Source organism: Mobula hypostoma, chromosome 2 (genome assembly GCF_963921235.1).
Source record: "Mobula hypostoma chromosome 2, sMobHyp1.1, whole genome shotgun sequence".
NCBI classification, from domain to species: Eukaryota; Metazoa; Chordata; class Chondrichthyes; order Myliobatiformes; family Myliobatidae; genus Mobula; species Mobula hypostoma.
In genome coordinates this window covers 249,212,655-249,234,929 of record NC_086098.1, presented here as the reverse complement: position 1 = coordinate 249,234,929, position 22,275 = coordinate 249,212,655, and the positions used below count along the sequence as shown (strand labels likewise).

The window sequence follows — 22,275 nt, the reverse complement described above, 5'->3', positions numbered from 1 at the left end:
GGACTTCCACCCCAAGGTCCCTCTGTACATCAGTGCTCCTCGGCATCTTGCTATTTTCTGTATACTTCCTTTTTACTTCTGACCTCCCACAGTGCCACACCTCACGCTTTCAGATTAACCCCCACCGGCCATTTCTCTGCCCACATTTCCAGATGGTCGACATCCTTTGAAAAATCTTCACCGTCCTGCTAACTTTGCCGTCTTCTGCAAACTTCCTCATCAGCTGACTTGCATCTTCATCTAAATATATTCACAAATTATGGAGGTCCCAGTGAAATACCTCTGGTCAGAATAACACCACTCCAGCACTTCCTTCTGTCACCTATAACCTATAGCCAATCTTGACTCCAATTTAGCAAGTTAGCATGAACCAAGTTTGTGGATGATGCAAAGACAGGTGGAGGGCAGGTAACGTTGAAGAAGCATAGTCATAGTCATACTTTATTGATCCCGAGGGAAATTGGTTTTCGTTAGAAGCAGAGCCTCTACAGAAGGACTTAGACAGATTAGGAGAATGGGCAAAGAAGCGGCGGGTGAAATAGAGTGTTGAGTGTAGGGAGAGAGTGAATTCAGGAATCGGAGGTGCAAAACGACTTGCAGGATTCCTTAAAAGTTAACTTGCAAGTTGTGTCAGTGGAGGAAAGGCAAGTGTAATGTCAGTATGTTATTTCAGGAGGACGAGAATATAAAGGCAAGGCTGAGGCTTTCTCAGGTATCGGTCAGACCGCATTTGGAGTATTGTGAGCAGTCCTGGGATTCACAACTAAGGAAGGATGTGCTGGTATTGGGAAGATCCAGAGGAAGGAATGAAAGAGTTAACGAATAAGGAGCGTTTCATGACTAGGCCAACACGAAGACAGCTGTCATTGGACTCAGCAGACACAGCTCCCCATACTGTATGAGGTAAAAACCTCCCGTCCATGGCCTCTGCACTTCTCGCTCCCTCAGTAACACAGGCGGCATGATCGCAGATCCCTTCCCCACCCACCCACGGACAGTCCTGAAGACAGGTCTCCGCACCAATCATCGATGCTGAGTCCCTCCAGCGTTTGCAGACTTTCTCGTGTTTGCTACATTCTATCACTGCTGGCCCTTGCGGTATCTCAATGCACCGGAGTGATGGAACGATCTGAGCGCTGAACAAAGTTCTCACTGTGTCTTCATACATGTGACAATGATACAGTAAACAGACCGCGCCCTTTCCCTCCAGCCGGACTGCATTCCGTGAAGGAACCAAGACCTTACCAACATGACGGAGAGATAATCCACCCCAACCTTAACAAGATGGCGGACAATACGAATCTGCGGCGAGCAAACATTTTCCTCACAACGGTGGGCTGTGTAAAATCATGTGAATTGTATGGTATTGAATTAAGCGCACGCAGAGCTACGGAGAGATGTAAACCCCAAACAACGGTCATTTTATTGGGAGTACAGGCCGAATCATAAAAACCGAAACAACAAACAGTGGACTACATTTCCCGGAGTTCAGCGGGCGGCGCTTCCGGTCACACGTCCGGGTGTCGCTTGCAGGATGCTGAGGCCGAAAGCTCTGACCCAGGTTCTGAGTCAGGCCAACACGGCGGGAGTGCAGAGTACCCTGTGAGTGAGGGGCAGAGTACCCTGTGAGTGAGGGGCAGAGTACCCTGTGAGTGAGGGGCAGAGTACCCTGTGAGTGAGGGGCAGAGTACCCTGTGAGTGAGGGGGGAGAGTACCCTGTGAGTGAGGGGCAGAGTACCCTGTGAGTGAGGGGGGAGAGTACCCTGTGAGTGAGGGGCAGAGTACCCTGTGAGTGAGGGGGCAGAGTACCCTGTGAGTGAGGGGGCAGAGTACCCTGTGAGTGAGGGGGGAGAGTACCCTGTGAGTGAGGGGCAGAGTACCCTGTGAGTGAGGGGGGAGAGTACCCTGTGAGTGAGGGGGCAGAGTACCCTGTGAGTGAGGGGACAGAGTACCCTGTGAGTGAGGGGCAGAGTACCCTGTGAGTGAGGGGCAGAGTACCCTGTGAGTGAGGGGGCAGAGTACCCTGTGAGTGAGGGGGCAGAGTACCCTGTGAGTGAGGGGGGAGAGTACCCTGTGAGTGAGGGGCAGAGTACCCTGTGAGTGAGGGGCAGAGTACCCTGTGAGTGAGGGGGGAGAGTACCCTGTGAGTGAGGGGGGAGAGTACCCTGTGAGTGAGGGGGCAGAGTACCCTGTGAGTGAGGGGCAGAGTACCCTGTGAGTGAGGGGGGAGAATACCCTGTGAGTGAGGGGCAGAGTACCCTGTGAGTGAGGGGACAGAGTACCCTGTGAGTGAGGGGACAGAGTACCCTATTAGTGAGGGGCAGAGTACCCTGTGAGTGAGGGGGGAGAGTACCCTGTGAGTGAGGGGCAGAGTACCCTGTGAGTGAGGGGAGAGAGTACCCTGTGAGTGAGGGGCAGAGTACCCTGTGAGTGAGGGGGCAGAGTACCCTGTGAGCGAGGGGGGAGAGTACCCTGTGAGTGAGGGGGGAGAGTACCCTGTGAGTGAGGGGCAGAGTACCCTGTGAGTGAGGGGCAGAGTACCCTGTGAGTGAGGGGGGAGAGTACCCTGTGAGTGAGGGGGGAGAGTACCCTGTGAGTGAGGGGCAGAGTACCCTGTGAGTGAGGGGCAGAATACCCTGTGAGTGAGGGGCAGAGTACCCTGTGAGTGAGGGGACTGAGTACCCTGTGAGTGAGGGGAGAGTACCCTGTAAGTGAGGGGGAGAGTACCCTGTGAGTGAGGGGCAGAGTACCCTGTGAGTGAGGGGCAGAGTACCCTGTGAGTGAGGGGGGAGAGTACCCTGTGAGTGAGGGGCAGAGTACCCTGTGAGTGAGGGGCAGAGTACCCTGTGAGTGAGGGGGGAGAGTACCCTGTGAGTGAGGGGGGAGAGTACCCTGTGAGTGAGGGGGGAGAGTACCCTGTGAGTGAGGGGCAGAGTACCCTGTGAGTGAGGGGCAGAGTACCCTGTGAGTGAGGGGGGAGAGTACCCTGTGAGTGAGGGGCAGAGTACCCTGTGAGTGAGGGGCAGAGTACCCTGTGAGTGAGGGGGGAGAGTACCCTGTGAGTGAGGGGACAGAGTACCCTGTGAGTGAGGGGCAGAGTACCCTGTGAGTGAGGGGCAGAGTACCCTGTGAGTGAGGGGGGAGAGTACCCTGTGAGTGAGGGGCAGAGTACCCTGTGAGTGAGGGGACAGAGTACCCTGTGAGTGAGGGGCAGAGTACCCTGTGAGTGAGGGGGGAGAGTACCCTGTGAGTGAGGGGCAGAGTACCCTGTGAGTGAGGGGCAGAGTACCCTGTGAGTGAGGGGCAGAGTACCCTGTGAGTGAGGGGCAGAGTACCCTGTGAGTGAGGGGCAGAGTACCCTGTGAGTGAGGGGGGAGAGTACCCTGTGAGTGAGGGGGGAGAGTACCCTGTGAGTGAGGGGGCAGAGTACCCTGTGAGTGAGGGGCAGAGTACCCTGTGAGTGAGGGGCAGAGTACCCTGTGAGTGAGGGGACAGAGTACCCTGTGAGTGAGGGGCAGAGTACCCTGTGAGTGAGGGGGGAGAGTACCCTGTGAGTGAGGGGCAGAGTACCCTGTGAGTGAGGGGGAGAGTACCCTGTGAGTGAGGGGGCAGAGTACCCTGTGAGTGAGGGGGGAGAGTACCCTGTGAGTGAGGGGGGAGAGTACCCTGTGAGTGAGGGGCAGAGTACCCTGTGAGTGAGGGGGCAGAGTACCCTGTGAGTGAGGGGGGAGAGTACCCTGTGAGTGAGGGGCAGAGTACCCTGTGAGTGAGGGGCGAGAGTACCCTGTGAGTGAGCAGAGTACCCTGTGAGTGAGGGGGAGAGTACCCTGTGAGTGAGGGGGAGAGTACCCTGTGAGTGAGGGGCAGAGTACCCTGTGAGTGAGGGGCAGAGTACCCTGTGAGTGAGGGGGGAGAGTACCCTGTGAGTGAGGGGGGAGAGTACCCTGTGAGTGAGGGGCAGAGTACCCTGGGAGTGAGGGGGAGAGTACCCTGTGAGTGAGGGGGCAGAGTACCCTGTGAGTGAGGGGGGAGAGTACCCTGTGAGTGAGGGGCAGAGTACCCTGTGAGTGAGGGGGCAGAGTACCCTGTGAGTGAGGGGACAGAGTACCCTGTGAGTGAGGGGACAGAGTACCCTGTGAGTGAGGGGCAGAGTACCCTGTGAGTGAGGGGCAGAGTACCCTGTGAGTGAGGGGGGAGAGTACCCTGTGAGTGAGGGGAGAGTACCCTGTGAGTGAGGGGCAGAGTACCCTGTGAGTGAGGGGCAGAGTACCCTGTGAGTGAGGGGCAGAGTACCCTGTGAGTGAGGGGGCAGAGTACCCTGTGAGTGAGGGGCAGAGTACCCTGTGAGTGAGTGGGGGCAGAGTACCCTGTGAGGAGGGGGAGAGTACCCTGTGAGGAGGGGGAGAGTACCCTGTGAGGAGGGGGCAGAGTACCCTGTGAGTGAGGGGCAGAGACCCTGTGAGTGAGGGGAGATAGAGTACCCTGTGAGTGAGGGGGGAGAGTACCCTGTGAGTGAGGGGGGAGAGTACCCTGTGAGTGAGGGGCAGAGTACCCTGTGAGTGAGGGGAGAGTACCCTGTGAGTGGGGGCAGAGTACCCTGTGAGTGAGGGGGGAGAGTACCCTGTGAGTGAGGGGGGAGAGTACCCTGTGAGTGAGGGGGAGTACCCTGTGAGTGAGAGTACCCTGTGAGTGAGGGGGGAGAGTACCCTGTGAGTGAGGGGGGAGAGTACCCTGTGAGTGAGGGGCAGAGTACCCTGTGAGTGAGGGGGGAGAGTACCCTGTGAGTGAGGGGAGAGTACCCTGTGAGTGAGGGGGAGAGTACCCTGTGTGAGGGGAGAGTACCCTGTGAGTGGGGGAGAGTACCCTGTGAGTGAGGGGGGAGAGTACCCTGTGAGTGAGGGGGGAGAGTACCCTGTGAGTGAGGGGCAGAGTACCCTGTGAGTGAGGGGGCAGAGTACCCTGTGAGTGAGGGGGCAGAGTACCCTGTGAGTGAGGGGGGGTACCCTGTGAGTACCCTGTGAGTGAGGGAGGCAGAGTACCCTGTGAGTGAGGGGGGAGAGTACCCTGTGAGTGAGGGGGCAGAGTACCCTGTGAGTGAGGGGAGAGAGTGAGTGGGGGCAGAGTACCCTGTGAGTGAGGGGGGAGAGTACCCTGTGAGTGAGGGGCAGAGTACCCTGTGAGTGAGGGGGGAGAGTACCCTGTGAGTGAGGGGCAGAGTACCCTGTGAGTGAGGGGGGAGAGTACCCTGTGAGTGAGGGGGCAGAGTACCCTGTGAGTGAGGGGGGAGAGTACCCTGTGAGTGAGGGGGGAGAGTACCCTGTGAGTGAGGGGGCAGAGTACCCTGTGAGTGAGGGGCAGAGTACCCTGTGAGTGAGGGGGGAGAGTACCCTGTGAGTGAGGGGGGAGAGTACCCTGTGAGTGAGGGGGGAGAGTACCCTGTGAGTGAGGGGGCAGAGTACCCTGTGAGTGAGGGGCAGAGTACCCTGTGAGTGAGGGGGGAGAGTACCCTGTGAGTGAGGGGGGAGAGTACCCTGTGAGTGAGGGGCAGAGTACCCTGTGAGTGAGGGGGGAGAGTACCCTGTGAGTGAGGGGGCAGAGTACCCTGTGAGTGAGGGGCTGAGTACCCTGTGAGTGAGGGGCGATACAGGGAGGGGGCAGGTACCCTGTGAGTGAGGGGCAGAGTACCCTGTGAGTGAGGGGGCAGAGTACCCTGTGAGTGAGGGGCAGAGTACCCTGTGAGTGAGGGGCAGAGTACCCTGTGAGTGAGGGGCAGAGTACCCTGTGAGTGAGGGGGGAGAGTACCCTGTGAGTGAGGGGCAGAGTACCCTGTGAGTGAGGGGGCAGAGTACCCTGTGAGTGAGGGGCAGAGTACCCTGTGAGTGAGGGGCGATACAGGGAGGGGGCAGAGTACCCTGTGAGTGAGGGGCAATACAGTGAGGGGTACCCTGTGAGTGAGGGGCGATACAGGGAGGGGGCAGAGTACCCTGGGAGTGAGGGGCGATACAGGGAGGGGTACCCTGTGAGTGAGGGGCGATACAGGGAGGGGGCTGGGTACCCTGTGAGTGAGGGGCGATACAGGGAGGGGGCAGAGTACCCTGTGAGTGAGGGGCAGAGTACCCTGTGAGTGAGGGGTAATACAGGGAGGGGGCAGAGTACCCTGTGAGTGAGGGGCGATACAGGGAGGGGGCAGAGTACCCTGTGAGTGAGGGGCGATACAGGGAAGGGGCAGAGTACCCTGTGAGTGAGGGGCGGTACAGGGAGGGGTACCCTGTGAGTGAGGGGAGGGGGATAGGAGACCCTTGTAGGGGAGTGGAGGGAGACTGGAGACACCACGAGTAAGGGGAATGGAGACCCTGCGAGTGAAGGGTGGGGAGGGAGTTAGGGACCCTGCGAGTGAGGGGAGGGGTATAGAGACTCAGCCAGTGAGGGGAGGGGAGGAGAATGGAGACCCCGCGAGTGAGGGGAGGGGAGCGAAGTGGAGACCTTGCAAATGAGGAGAGGGGAATGGAAGGAGAGAAGGTCCGTTCCCCCCCCCCCCCACCATGGTAAGGAAATCAATAATTAGGTCCATATCGCAGAGGTCGGGTTTTTACAAAGCGGTGTTTGCCTGGAGCACACTAGTTGCAGAGGCAACATTTAAGAGACATGGATGAAAGAAAAAGAAGGGCTATCTGGGAGAGAGTAGGTTAAAATTCCTGTACAATATTGCGGGCTGAAAAGCCTATGGTGCACTGTACTGTCCTTTGTTTTAAAGGTACCGGTTTTAGGATGCGTGCGGACGGGTTTTAAGCGTACTTGAGGTACAACCAAATGTGGACCACAGTTCCATATATGAAATGAGCTGCCAGAGGAAGTAGTTGAGGCAGGAACATTAAAAAACGTTTAAAAAGCACGTGGACAGGTACATGGATAGGAAAGGTTTAGAGGGATATGGACGGGTACACGGATAGGAAAGGTTTAGAGGGATATGGACAGGTGCACGGATAGGGAAGGTTTAGAGGGATACGGACAGGTGCACGGATAGGGAAGGTTTAGAGGGATACGGACAGGTACACGGATAGGAAAGGTTTAGAGGGATACGGACAGGTACACGGATAGGAAAGGTTTAGAGGGATACGGACAGGTACACGGATAGGAAAGGTTTAGAGGGATATGGACAGGTACATGGATAGGAAAGGTTTAGAGGGATATGGACAGGTACACGGATAGGAAAGGTTTAGAGGGATATGGACAGGTACACGGATAGGAAAGGTTTAGAGGGATACGGACAGGTGCACGGATAGGGAAGGTTTAGAGGGATACGGACAGGTACACGGATAGGAAAGGTTTAGAGGGATACGGACAGGTACACGGATAGGAAAGGTTTAGAGGGATACGGACAGGTACACGGATAGGAAAGGTTTAGAGGGATACGGACAGGTACACGGATAGGAAAGGTTTAGAGGGATACGGACAGGTACACGGATAGGAAAGGTTTAGAGGGATACGGACAGGTACACGGATAGGAAAGGTTTAGAGGGATACGGACAGGTGCACGGATAGGGAAGGTTTAGAGGGATACGGACAGGTACACGGATAGGAAAGGTTTAGAGGGATACGGACAGGTACACGGATAGGAAAGGTTTAGAGGGATACGGACAGGTACACGGATAGGAAAGGTTTAGAGGGATACGGACAGGTACACGGATAGTAAAGGTTTAGAGGGATACGGACTGGTAAACGGATACGAAAGGTTTAGAGGGATACGGACGGGTACACGGATAGGAAAGGTTTAGAGGGATATGGACAGGGACACGGATAGGAAAGGTTTAGAGGGATATGGACGGGTACACGGATAGGAAAGGTTTAGAGGGATATGGACAGGTACACGGATAGGAAAGGTTTAGAGGGATATGGACGGGTACACGGATAGGAAAGGTTTAGAGGGATACGGACAGGTACACGGATAGGAAAGGTTTAGAGGGATACGGACGGGTACACGGATAGGAAAGGTTTAGAGGGATATGGACAGGTACACGGATAGGAAAGGTTTAGAGGGATATGGACAGGGACACGGATAGGAAAGGTTTAGAGGGATACGGACAGGTGCACGGATAGGGAAGGTTTAGAGGGATACGGACAGGTACACGGATAGGAAAGGTTTAGAGGGATACGGACAGGTACACGGATAGGAAAGGTTTAGAGGGATACGGACAGGTACACGGATAGGAAAGGTTTAGAGGGATACGGACAGGTACACGGATAGGGAAGGTTTAGAGGGATATGGACAGGTACATGGATAGGAAAGGTTTAGAGGGATATGGAGAGGTACACGGATAGGAAAGGTTTAGAGGGATACGGACGGGTACACGGATAGGAAAGGTTTAGAGGGATACGGACAGGTACACGGATAGGAAAGGCTTAGAGGGATACGGACAGGTACACAGATAGGAAAGGTTTAGAGGGATACGGACAGGTACACGGACAGGAAAGGTTTAGAGGGATACGGACAGGTACACAGATAGGAAAGGTTTAGAGGGATACGGACAGGTACACGGATAGGAAAGGTTTAGAGGGATACAGACAGGTACACGGATAGGAAAGGTTTAGAGGGATACGGACAGGTACACGGATAGGAAAGGTTTAGAGGGATATGGACAGGTACACGGATAGGAAAGGTTTAGAGGGATACGGACAGGTACACGGATAGGAAAGGTTTAGAGGGATACGGACGGGTACACGGATAGGAAAGGTTTAGAGGGATACGGACAGGTACATGGGTAGGAAAGGGTAGAGGGATATGGACAAGTATTGAATTGTCTTTATTTCTTACATCCTTTCTATACATGAATAGTAAGAATCTTTAAGTTACGTCTCCATCTAAATGTGCAATTTATAGTAATTTGTTATAAGTAGTATGTACAACAGGACAGTCAATATAACATAGAAATACAATTGTATCAGTGTGAGTTAATCAGACTGATGGCCTGGAGCTGCCCCAGAACCTGTTGGTCCTGGCTTTTATGCTGTGCTACCGTTTCCCAGCTGGTAGCAGCTGGAATAGATTGTGGTGACATAGAAAACCTACAGCACCATACAGGCCCTTCGGCCCACAAGGCTATGCCGAACACGTCCTTACCTTAGAAATTACCTAGCGTTACCCACAGCTCTCTTATTTTTCTAAGTTCCATGTACCTATTGGGCACGTGGCCAAGTGGTTAAGGCGTTCGTCTAGTGATCTGAAGGTCACTAGTTTGAGCCTCAGCTGTGGCAGCGTGTTTGTGTCCGTGAGCAATGCACTTAACCACACATTGCTCTAGTGTCTGTGCGAGGAGTGGGGCCCCACACAGACTTCCAATCTGCGCTTTGTAGGGCATGAAAATGCCCGATGCAGGCCTCTCATGGTCTGAATCGATGTTCCCTCTCTCCTCCCTCTGCCAGCCTGCAGCCCATTCCAGACACTCGCCACTCTCTGCGTAAAAAAAACTTACCCCTGACATCTCCTCTGTACCTAATTCCAAGCACCTTAAAACTGTGCTCTCTCGTGTTAGCCATTTCAGCCCTGGGAAAAAGCCTCTGACTATCCACATGATCAATGCCTCTCATCATCTTATACACCTCTATCAGGTCACCTCTCAGCCTCCGTCGCTCCAAGGAGAAAAGGCTGAGTTCACTCAATCTTTTCTCATAAGACATGCTCCCCAATCCAGGCAACATCCTTGTAAATCTCCTCTGCACCCTTTCTATGGTCTCCACATCCTTCCTGTAGTGAGGCGACCAGAACTGAGCACAGTACTCCAAGTGGGGTCTGACCAGGGTCCTATGTAGCTGCAACATTACCTCTCGGCTCCTAAACTCTGTCCCATGATTGATGAAGGCTAATGCACAGTATGCCTTCTTAACCACAGAGTCAACCTGCGCAGCATCTTTGAGTGTCCTATGGACTCGGACCCTAACACACTGCCAAGAGTCTTACCATTAATACTATAATCTGCCATCGTATTTGACCTACCAAAATGAACCACCTCACATTTATCTGAGTTGAACTCCATCTGCCACTTCTCAGCCCAGTTTTGCATCCTATCAATCTCCCGCTGTAACCTCTGACACCCCTCCACACTATCCACAACACCCCCAACCTTTTGTGTCATCAGCAAATTTACAAACCCATCCCTCCACTTTCTCATCCAGGTCATTTATAAAACTCACAAAGAGTAGGGGTCCCAGAACAGATCCCTGAGGCACACTGCTGGTCACCGACCTCCATGCAGAATATGACCGGTCTACAACCACTCTTTGCCTTCTGTGGGCAAGCCAGTTCTGGATCCACAAAGCAATGTCCCCTTGGATCCCATGCCTCCTTACTTTCTCGGGTCCCCAATGATCCTGTGGGTACTTTTTACACACCTGTCCTTGTAAATGTCCTGAATAGTGGAAAGTTCACATCTATAGATATGCTGGGCTGTCCGCACCACTCTCTGCAGAGTCCTGTGATTGAGGGAGGTACCGTTCCCATACCAGGCAGTGATGCAGCCAGTCAGGATGCTCTCAATTGTGCCCCTGTGGAAAGCCCTTAGGATTTGGGGGCCCATAGCAAACTTCCTCAACTGTCTGAGGTGAAAGAGGTGCTGTTGTGCCCTTTTCACCACACAGCCGGTGTGTACAGACCACGTGAGGTCCTCGGTGACGTGGATGCCGAAGAATGTGAAGCTGTTCATCCTCTCAACCCCAGATCCATTGATGTCAATAGGGGTTAGCCTGTCTCCATTCCTTCTGTAATCCACAACCAGCTCCTTTGTTTTCGCGACATTGAGGGAGAGGTTGTTTTCTTGACACCACTGTGTCAGGGTGATGACTTCCTCTCTGTAGGCTGCCTCATTGTTATTTGAGATTAGGCCAATCAGTGTAGTGATGTCAGCAAATCTAATTAGCAGATTGGAGCTGTGGGTGGCAACACAGTCATGGGCATACAGAGAGTAAAGGAGGGGGTTTAGGACACGGCCCTGAGGGGCTCCTGTACAGAGGGGCGGAGGTGAGGGAGCCCACTCTTACCACCTGCTGGTGATCTGACAGGAAGTCCGAGATCCAGCTACACAAGGCAGGGTGAAGGCCAAGTTCTCTGAGCTTCTTGTCGAACCTGGAGGGAATTATGGTGTTGAATGCTGAACTGTGGTCCAAGAACAGCATTCTCACATAAGCAACCCTCTTCTCCAGGCGTGTAAGGACAGTGTGAAGGTTGAGAGGGATATGGATGGGGAAGGTTTGGGCCAAACATGGGCAAATAGGACTAGAAGGGGAATCTTGGTTGGGCTGCTGCCAACTCAGACTGTAGATTTGGAAATTGCAGCAGGCCATTCAGCCCACTGTCGGTACTAGTTTTGCAAACTAGCTCTCTGATTGGATTCAGGCATTCTCCCTCATTTGCTTGGGACCTTCATTTGTTTCCAATTTCTTTTTGAAAGTTTATATAACTGTACCAAAGTTGTCCTGTTAGGCAACTTTCTACCACATATGTCCTGCTCTTTTTGTTTTGGAGACCTGCCACCCACATTTGCAGGCCACTGCCCCTCCCACCACTCGCACCCATCCTCCTTGTCAAAACCACTGACTTATCTCGTCGTCTCGAGGGAGAATAATTTCAGTTACTCTGAGGAATAATGTCTTGTGTCTGGGATAAAAACAGAAAATTCTTTAAAAACTCAGTCGATTAGGCCTTAGCTGTGGGCAAAGTGTCTGTGAACATCTCCGGTCAGAATTCATTCCCGATCCCATCCGGAGAAGCCTCCCCAGGCCAGCAGTCCCACTCTTAGAAGTTTGCACTCCGGAATTAGAGTGACCCTTTGGCACAGTGGGATGAGCTGTTACCTCCTGGCTCCAGAGACCCTGACTCTGTGTGTGTGTGTGTGTGTGTGTGTGTGTGTGTGTAGTTTCCAGGTTATCCCTGTGACCATGTAGGTTTCCCCCAAGTCCTGTTTCCCCCCAATTTATCAACAATGTGGGTTAATCGGCTGCTGTAAATTGCATTCCCTGGTGTGTTGTGTAGAACCTGAGGGGAGTATGTGGGCAGAATGGAATGGGATCAGCATAGGTGGATGATCGATGGTCAGCACAGACTCGATGGGCTGAAGGGCCTGTTCCCATCCAGGACGATTTACTCCTTTTGGCCACAGTCGTCCTGCTGGGCTGACATGAATTTGAGAATGTTCAGCTCGAGAGGGGTGGGTGGGTGGGTGTGTGTGTTGTGAATCTGGTCCTTCTGTCAGCCTGTAGTATACTGTACCTGCCCAGTATAACCTCTGACCATCTTCTCCCTCCTACCTCAGGCTGCTAAACAATGAGGGCTCCCTCCTCGCCTACTCCGGTTACGGGGACACAGACGCACGGGTTACCGCCGCCATCGCAAGTAACATCTGGGCGGCGTACGCCAAGAACGGGCACCAGGCTTTCAATGAGGACAAGCTCAAGTTCATCCTGATGGACTGCATGGTGAGGGCTGCCTGGGCTGTGGTGGGGGTGGTTTGGACATGTCCCGTTCCGGTGCTGCAGGGGAGTGATGAGGTGCCCCGTCCCCCACTGTGCACAGCCCTGGCCCTGTTCCCCAAGAAGGGATAGTGTGCCAGAGGAGATGTCCACAGGCTGACTCCTGGGATGCAAGGGCTGTCCCATAAGCCAAGGTTGGAAAGTTTAGGTCTGTATCCCTGGCTGCAATCAAATACGCAAGATCCTAAGGGGAACGCGCACACAAAGCTGGAGGAAATCGGCAGTTTAGCAGCATTTAGAATCAAATCAGGCTTACTGTTACTGACCTAAGTTGTGAAATTTGTTGTTCTGCGGAAACAGTACAGTGCAGACACAACAAGTTACCGTAAGACACCACAGAACATACAACGCTACAGCACAGAACAGAACAGGGTCGAAGCTCTACCACGCTACTCCGAGATCAATCGAACACTTCCCACCCGCGTGGCCCGCCATTTCTCTTTCATCTATCTGCCTATTTAAGAGCTTCTTAAATGTTCCTACTGTATCTGCATCTACCACCACCCCTGGCAGTGCGTTCTGTGCACCCTACACTCTCTGTGGGGGCAGAAGGAACCTATCTCTGACACCCCCCCACCATACCTCCCTCCAATCACTGTAAAATTATCATTAATTGAAAACAATAATTAAAAACTAAGCTGTGAGTAAGAGGGAGAGCGAGGTAGCGTTTACCTGCTCATGGACTGTTAGGAAAACTAGTAGTGGAAGGGAAGAAGCTTCTCTTAAAATGTTGAGTGTGGGTCTTCAGATTTCTATATCTCCTCCCTGATGGTTGTAGTGAGAAGAGGGCATGCCCTGAATGGTGAGGGTCCTTAGTAACGGATGCCATTGGCATTTGAAAATGCCCTCAGTGGTGGGAGGGTTATGCCCACGATGGAGGTGGCAGAGTCTATAAACTTTTGTGTTGTTACCTCCATACTGGACGGTGGTGCGACCAGTCAGAACGCTCTCAGTACGTCTGAAACTCCTGATGATGTAGAGCGACTGGCGTGCTTTCGATGTGACTGCATCAATATGATGGGCCCAGGATAGATCCTCGGAGATGCTGATGCCAGGAACTTATGACTTGGCCTCCAAAGCAAATTCACCATTATCTGGCTAATGAAATTCCTCCTCGTCCCTTTTCTAGTCATAGTCATACTTTACTAATCCCCGGGAAAATTGGTTTTCATTATAGTTGCTCCATAAATAATAAATAGTAATAGGATCATAAATAGTTAAATAGTAATATGTAAATTATGCCAGTAAATTATGAAATAAGTCCAGGACCAGCCTATTGGCTCAGGGTGTCTGACCCTCCAAGGGAGGAGTTGTAAAGTTTGATGGCCACAGGCAGGAATGACTTCCTATGACGCTCTGTGCTGCATCTCGGTGGAATGAGTCTCTGGCTGAATGTACTCCTGTGCCCACCCAGTATATTATGTAGTGGATGGGAGACATTGTCCAAGATGGCATGCAACTTACACAGCATCCTCTTTTCAGACACCACCGTCAGAGAGTCCAGTTCCATCCCCACAACATCACTGGCCTTACGAATGAGTTTGTTGATTCTGTTGGTGTCTGCTACCCTCAGCCTGCTGCCCCAGCGCACAACAGCAAACATGATCGCACTGGCCACCACAGACTCGTAGAACATCCTCAGCATCGTCTGGCAGATGTGAAAGGACCTCAGTCTCCTCAGGAAATAGAGACGGCTCTGACCCTTCTTGTAGTCAGCCTCAGTGTTCTTTGACCAGTCCAGTTTATTGTCAATTCGTATCCCCAGGTATTTGTAATCCTCCACTATGTCCACACTGACCCCCTGGATGGAAACAGGGGTCACCGGTGCCTTAGCTCCCCTCAGGTCTACCACCAGCTCCTTAGTCTTTTTCACATTAAGCTGCAGATAATTCTGTTCACACCATGTGACAAAGTTTCCTACCGTAGCCCTGTACTCAGCCTCATCTCCCTTGCTGATGCATCCAACTATGGCAGGGTCATCCGAAAACTTCTGAAGATGACAAGACTCTGTGCAGTAGTTGAAGTCCGAGGTGTAAATGGTGAAGAGAAAGGGAGACAAGACAGTCCCCTGTGGAGCCCCAGTGCTGCTGATCACTCTGTCGGACACACAGTGTTGCAAAGGGAGTTTTAAAGGGAGCCCAAAGAATTCCTCCTCATCTCTCAGGGCTGTCACCTCTGGTCTTTAGATTCTCTGACTATTGGAAATGTCTTCTCCACGTCCACCCCGTCTAGGCCTTTCATGTTTGATATGTTTCGTGAGATTCCCCCGCCCCCCCCCCCCCGGTCTTACAGACCACAAACCTCAGCGAGTACTGGCTCAGACCCATCAAACCCTCCTCACACATTAACGCATGGTCATTCCTGTAAGTCTCCTCTGGAGCCTCTCCAATACCAGCACATCCTTTCTTAGATACGGGGCCCAAAAATGCTCACAATATTCCAAATGTGGTTGAACCAATTCCTGTGAAGCCTCAGCATCACATCCTTGCTTTTGTATTCTAGATCTCTCAAAATGAATGCTAAGATTGCACTTGCCATTTTGAAAGATTGTGAAATTGGAGTTCTTGGGACCTGGCTCGGAGGATGTGAGGCCATCATGGATCACCTCTGCTGAACGTCAGGGCGGGTTGAGGGACTGAGTGGCCCTCCCCTGCCCATTTGGGAATGCGTGGGCTGGGATGTAATGTTTGGGATGATCACCCACAAGAGCATTCTCCCTCATACACTCTCTGCCCTGTGAATGCGTTGGGGTCACGGGGTGCTGTGGTGATGGGGTTGGGGGGTAGTTAGCAATGTTCTCTATTACAGCGTGTCCCCATGACGGGCCACGGATGCGATTCCTCCAGCAGCTGAATAGCGAGCTCTGCCTTGCTGTGGGAGGAGCCCATGTGCTGAGTGCTTAGTTTGAAGGATGTGAGGGGAGAAGGACAATCCGAGGACAGGAGGTGAGGACGGAGGGGAGTAGCGGGGCAGGGAGGGACGATCCGAAGACAGGAGGTGAGGAGGGAGGGGAGTAGCAGGGCAGGGAGGGACGATCCGAAGACAGGAGGTGAGGGGGGGAAGTAGAAGGGCAGGGAGGGATGACCTGAGGACAGGAGTTGAGGGGTGGAGTGGCAGGGAAGGACAATCCGAGGACAGGAGGTGAAGGGTGGAGTGGCAGGGAGGGACGACCTGAGGACAGAAGGTGAGAGGGGAGCAGCAGGGAGGGACGATATGAGGACAGGAGGTGAGGGGTGGAGTAGCAGGGCAGGGAGGGACGATCTGAGGACAGGAGGGGACGGGGAAGAAACAAGGCAGGGAGGGACAACCTGAGGACAGAAGGTGAGAGGGGAGCAGCAGGGAGGGACGATATGAGGACAGGAGGTGAGGGGTGGAGTAGCAGGGCAGGGAGGGACGATCTGAGGACAGGAGGGGACGGGGAAGAAACAAGGCAGGGAGGGACGATCTGAGGACAGGAGGTGAGGGGGGGGGAGTAGAAGGGCAGGGAGGGACAATCTGAGGACAGGAGGTGAAGGGTGGAGTGGCAGGGAAGGACGATCTGAGGACAGGAGGTGAGGAGGGAGTATCAGGGCAGGGAGGGACGACCTGAGGACAGGAGGTGAGGGATGGAATGGCAGGGAAGGACGATCCGAGGACAGGAGGTGAAGGGTGGAGTGGCAGGGAGGGACGATCCGAGGACAGGAGGTGAGGGGGGAGTAGCAGGGCAGGGAGGGACGATCCGAGGACAGGAGGTGAGGGGGGAGTAGCAGGGCAGGGAGGGACGATCCGAGGACAGGAGGTGAGGGGTGGAGTGGCAGGGAGGGACGATCCGAGGACAGGAGGTGAGGAGGGAGTATCAGGGCAGGGAGGGACGACCTGAGGACAGGAGGTGAGGGGGGAGTAGAAGGGCAGGGAAGGACGATCCGAGGACAGGAGGTGAAGGGTGGAGTGGCAGGGAAGGACGATCCGAGGACAGGAGGTGAGGGGTGGAGTGGCAGGGAGGGACGATCTGAGGACAGGAGGTGAGGGGGAAGGAACAGGGCAGGGAGGGACGATCTGAGGACAGGAGGTGAGGGGGGAGCAGCAGGGAAGGACGATCTGAGGACAGGAGGTGAGGGGGAGAAGTAGAAGGGCAGGGAGGGATGATCCGAGGACAGGAGGTGAGGGGGGAGTAGCAGGGCAGGGAGGGACGATCTGAGGACAGGAGGTGAGGGGGAGAAGTAGGAGAGCGGGGAGGGACGATCTGAGGCCAGGAGGTGAGGGGGGTGTAGCAGGGCAGGGAAGGACGATCGGAGGACAGGTGGAGTCTGGGAGTCTGGGAGCACAGCCTGGAATTTTCCATTCTGTGGTCTCCGGGATGGACCAGGCTGGGGGTTTGGCGGGTCCGGGACTGTGCAAGGGCAGTGCAGACCGTGTGTTGATGGCACCTCCTCTCTTGCAGGAAGGCAGGGTGGCCATAACCCGGGTGGCCAACCTTCTGCTGTGTATGTACGCCAAGGAGACGGTGGGCTTTGGCATGCTGCAGGCCAAGGTAACGTGTCAGCTATGAGGACGGAGTGGAAGCCAGGGAAGGGAGGGGTTTGGTGAAGGCGGGGGGCGGGGGAGGGTTTGGTTTGTGGCAACTGAAGGAGAGGTCGTCAGTGACAGGAGGGGAACGGATCAGGAGGGGGTAGGGAGGGGTTCATTGATGGGAGAGGGGTCGTGGTCGGTGACAGGTGCGTGGAGGGGCTTGAGGGTGTTGGTGATGAGGGAGGGGTTCAGGCTAGGGATCAGTAATGGGAGGGGCAGTGGTTGGTGATGGGTGGGAGGAGGAGAGGTGGTAGGGGAAGGATGGCGGTTGGTGACGGGTGGCACGAGGGCTAGGATGGGAGGAGGGGTGGTGGTTCCTGATAGGGATGGGGTGAGTGTTATGATGAGAGGTGTAGTGATTGGTGATGGGTGGGAGGAGGGGTGGCCATGAGGAATCCGGGACTCCTTTCCTCTTTCCTTGGCCGTTCCAGAAACCTGGCAGACGGTAAGGACAGTACAATGGCATAACGTAAGAAAGCAAAAGCATGCAGCTGTCAGAACTCTGAAATCTAAAGGCCCTCGGCTTGAGACGTTTTAGCCTTTGGATTTGCCTGCCCTGACCCGAGTCCCAGGTTTCCCTCTGGATAATATTTGCTACACTCCCTCTGCCACAGGTATCTCCTTTGGCGATGGGAAGACCAGACCTGTGTACACTACCTCCGGTGTAGTTCTGCCAGAGCCCAATATATTTGCAGCAAGACATCTCCAACCTTGGACATGAGTCTGCTCACGATACAGGCCAGCGTGACCCTTCCTTCCCAACTGTTGACCAAACCTGCACAATAACTCCCAGCTCCCTTCAAATGCAAAACACTTTCCAGTCCCTTGTTACGGAAATAAAATACTCAATGTGTACACTGTTCAACCATTGAGTATAACCTCAGTGCTTTGTGTTTCTTTCCTCAGGCAGTTAATCTGATCAACCATTCTAATTAACCCCCATTCCCCTCTGTCTATTTCCTTAGTTACTGCACTATAAACTCTAAACCACTATTGATGCTGACCTCGCCCACATCTCCTCCATTTCCTGGACACCTACAATCACCCTATCTTCCCATTGCCTTAACAGTGATTGAGAATTGAGTTCCTTTTGTCCTCACTTACCACCTCGTGAGCCCCTACATTCAACACATCATTCTCTACAAATTTTCCCCCGTCTTCAAAGGGATCCTACCACCAAACATACCTTCACTCCTCCCCCCCCCACCACTCTCTGCTTTCCACAGGGATTGCTCCTTCGTGATTTCCATGTCCATTTGTCCCTCCCCACTAATCTTCATGCACATGTTCCTACAAGTGAGAAGAACGCTACACCTGGCCATTTACCTCCTCCCTCACCTCCATTCAAGGCCCCAAACAGTCCTTCCAGGTGAGGCAACACTTCACCTGCGAGTCTGCTGGGGCCTTTATCGTATCCGGTGCTCCCAATGCAGCTTCCTCCACATTGGTGAGTCCCAATATAAATTGGAGGACCGCTTTGTCAAGCACCTCTGCTCCATCCACCAAAAGCAGAATTTTCTGGTGGCCATCCATTTGTGTTCCGACATGCCTGACAACGGTCTCCTTGACACTCCCAAGTTTAAGAGCAACAGCTCATATTCTGTCTAGGTAACCTCCAACCTGATGGCATGAACATCAGTTTCTCCTTCCAGTAATTTTCTCTTTTTTTTTTGTTTTTCCCCTTCCCTTCCCTCTTCTATTCCCCAATCTGGCCTCTCACCCCTTCTCTTCGCCTGCCTATCACCTCACCCTGGTGCTCCTCCTTCCCTTTCTTCTGTGGTCTACACTCTTCTATGAGATTCCTCCTTCAGCCCTTTACCTTCCCCACCCACCTAGTTTCACCTCTCACCTTCTAGCTTGTCCTCCTCCTCGCCCCCCTCCTTTTTATTGTGGTGTTTTCCCCATTACTTTCCAATCCTGACAAAGTGTCTTGGCCTGAAATGTTAACTGTTTGTTCATTTTCATAGATGCTGCCTGACCTGCAGAGTTCCTCCAGCATTTATTGTGTGTGTCACTTTACACCACTTTTTATAATGCTGTTACGTAGTAAATACATTATGGTATTTATGCACACTTTATCTGCACTTCTAACCTTATTCTTATATAATTCTATATTCTGCGTATTTCTTGTATGTTGCACCAACACGTCACAGCAATTTCCTAATACACGCAACTGTATTTGACAAATAAAATTGATCCATCTGACCATCACTTGTCCTGCCCAGATCGCAGCCTTTTAGCATCACTCTCAGATTTCGGGTATTGTGAGCAGTTCTTGTCACCTACATTTATTTATTTATTTTTGTTCATTGAGATACAGGACTGAACTGGCCCTTCTGGCCCTTGGAGCCATGCTGCCCAGCAATCCCCCTATTTAATCCTAGCCTAATCACGAGACAGTTTACAGTGACAATTAACCTACCAACCGGTAGGTCTTTGGACTGTGGGGGGAAACCCACGCGGTCACGGGGAGAACGTACAAACTCCTTACAGACAGTGGTGGGACTTGAACCTGCGACGCCTGTACTGTAAAGCATTGTGCCAACACTACCGTTCCACCCTAAAGAAATGTAGGAAGGTTAGCAATAATCTTGAAAAGAGTGCAGAGAAAATTTACAAATGTTACTCGACACTACGTTTATAGGGGAAGTTGAATAGGTTAGGACTTTATTCCTTGGAGTGTAGGGGAATGAGGGGAGATTTGACAGAGGTATACGGATAGGGTAAATACAGACAGGTTTTTCCACTGAGCTGCAGAGAGACTAGAACTAGAGGCTCTAGTCGTGGAGACCAATTCATTGGGCATATTTTAAAGCAAAGGTTCTTGATTAGCTAGGGCAGTGGTCCCCAGCCACCGGGACACAGACCGGTACCAGGCTGCAAAGATGTGCTACCGGGCCACGAGGAAACGATATGATTTGGCGATATGAGTCAGCTGCACCTTTCCTCATTCCCTGTCACGCGCTGTTGAACTTGAACACCTTCCCCACCCCCGGTCAGCTGGTCTGCAAGAATATCGTCAATATTAAACCGGTCCGTGGTGTGAGAAAGGTTGGGGACCCCTGAGCAAAGATTACAGGGAGAAGGCAGGAAAATGGGTATGAGAGGGAAAATGAATCAAATGAAGTCGCAGACCCAGAGAGCCAAATGACCTAAACCCATTCCTGTGTCTTGTGGATGGGGGGGGGGGTGGGGGACCAAAGGGAAGGGTCAATTTCAGCCGAAGCCACGAGTGAGAGGTAAGGAGAATCCCACGTAGTTTGGAATATTAACAATTGGACACTCTGTCGCTGGACACTGGACCAGCCAGAGAATTCGGGAACTGGACAGCTGGTGAGAGCAAGGAATGTGGAGGGTCCAGGCAGAAATACTGACTGGGGTTTCTGTACTCAGGAGTCTGCTGGGATTTCATGGGCTGAGTAGCCTTTTGTTTTATTAAGTATGGTGCATCTGATATTTTTCCCCCTCTCTGTCTCTGTGCAGGCCGAAGCCCTTGTCCAGTACCTGGAGGAGCCTCTCACCCAGGTGGCAGCATCGTAGCAGAAAGCTTTGAAGTGACACTCCAGGGAGGGAGGGAATCAGGGCCTTGGGGCAGGGGATTTAATTAAAAAAAATGTCTGTGAGAAGGGTTTGAGACAAGACCCACTGCACTTTGTGAAAACTGCTGGAAACTTGTTTGTTTGAGCTTGCCGTTTGCAGAACAATAAACGTGGAAAAGATGGGACAGGGATAGACTTTTCTGTGGGAAGCTGGGCAGAGTGGCTGCGGCTTTGTGTTGTGAGAGAAGGTGAACAGGGCCTGCTGAAGAGACGGAGCAGGACAGATCAAAAGTCTCATCTTGATTGCGCCTCTTGGTTGGTGTGACCCGGAACTGTGCTATGCTAAGAGTGTTCTCTATGGGGTTGGAGAAGTATTTTGAGGTCTCATTCTCCCTCCTCTCTGTCTCAGCTGAGCTGCAGGACACTAAGACCATAAGATGTAGGTGGAGAATTAGGCCCAATCATGGCTGATCCTTTTTTTTTTCTCTTCCTCAACCCCAGTTTCTGGCCTTCTCCCCATAACCTTTGATGCCATGTCCAGTCAAGAACCTATCAATCTCTTCCTTAAATACACCCAACAACCTGGCCTCCACAGCTGCATGTGGCAACAAATTCCACAAATTCACCACTGTTTGGCTAAAGAAATTTCTCCACATCACTGTTTTGAAAGAGCACCCCTCTATCCTGAGACTGTGCCCTCTTGTCCTAGACTCTCCCACCATGGGAAACATCCTTTCCATATCTACTGTCTAGGCCTTTCAACATTCGAAAGGTTTCAATGAGATCCCCCCACTAAGCCTTCTGAATTCCAGTGAGTACAGACCCAGAGCCATCAAACACTCCTCGTATGATAACCCTTTTATTCCTGGAATCATCCTTGTGAACCTCCTCTGGATCCTTTCCAATGCCAGCACATCTTTTCTAAGATGACAGGCCCAAAACTGTTCACAATACTCAAGGTGAGGCCTCATCAGGGCCTTATGAAGCCCCAGCATCAAATCCTTGCTGTTGTGGTCTAGACCTCTTGAATGCTAACAAGGCATTTGCCTTCCTCACCACTGACTCAACCTGCAAGTTAACCTTTATGGTGTTCTGCACAAGGACTCCCAGACCCCCTCACATGTCAGATTTTTGAATTTTCTCCCCATTTAGAAAATAGTCTGCACATTTATTTCTACTACCAAAGTGCATGAGCCTGCATTTTCCAACGTTGTATTTCATTTGCCACTTTCTTGCCCATTCTCCTAATCTGTTTCAGTTCTTATGCATCCTACCTGTTTCCTCAACACTACCTGCCCCTCCCACCAATCTTCATATCATCTGCAAATTTGGCAACAAGGTCATCTATTTCATTATATATAGCATAAAAAGAAGTGGTGCCAACACCGACCCCTGCGGAACTCCACTAGTCATTGGCAGCCAACCAGACAAGGATCCTTTTATTCCCACTTGCTGCCTCCTACCAATCTGCCAATGTTCTAACCATGTTAGTAACTTCCCTGTAATACCTTGGGCTCTTAACTTGGTAAGCAGCCTCATGCGTGGCACCTTGTCAAAGGCCTTCTGAAAGTCAAAATATACAACATCCACTGCATCCCCTTTATCTATCCTACTTGTAATCTCAAAGGATTCCAACAGGTTCATTAGGATTTTCCCATGCTGACTTTGT

The 22,275-nt window shown here is 52.5% G+C and overlaps 1 protein-coding gene across 1 annotated transcript; it reads left to right on the top strand.

Annotated features, from left to right (window-relative positions):
• Window positions 1–1,462: 1,462 nt before the first annotated feature.
• Window positions 1,463–20,812, top strand: lamtor2 (late endosomal/lysosomal adaptor, MAPK and MTOR activator 2). Its single transcript, XM_063032811.1, has 4 exons — window positions 1,463–1,602; window positions 12,303–12,465; window positions 16,940–17,029; window positions 20,551–20,812. Exons 1-4 carry the CDS (start codon window positions 1,535–1,537, stop codon window positions 20,605–20,607), a joined length of 378 nt encoding a protein of 125 aa, XP_062888881.1. The 5' UTR covers window positions 1,463–1,534; the 3' UTR covers window positions 20,608–20,812.
• Window positions 20,813–22,275: the final 1,463 nt, after the last annotated feature.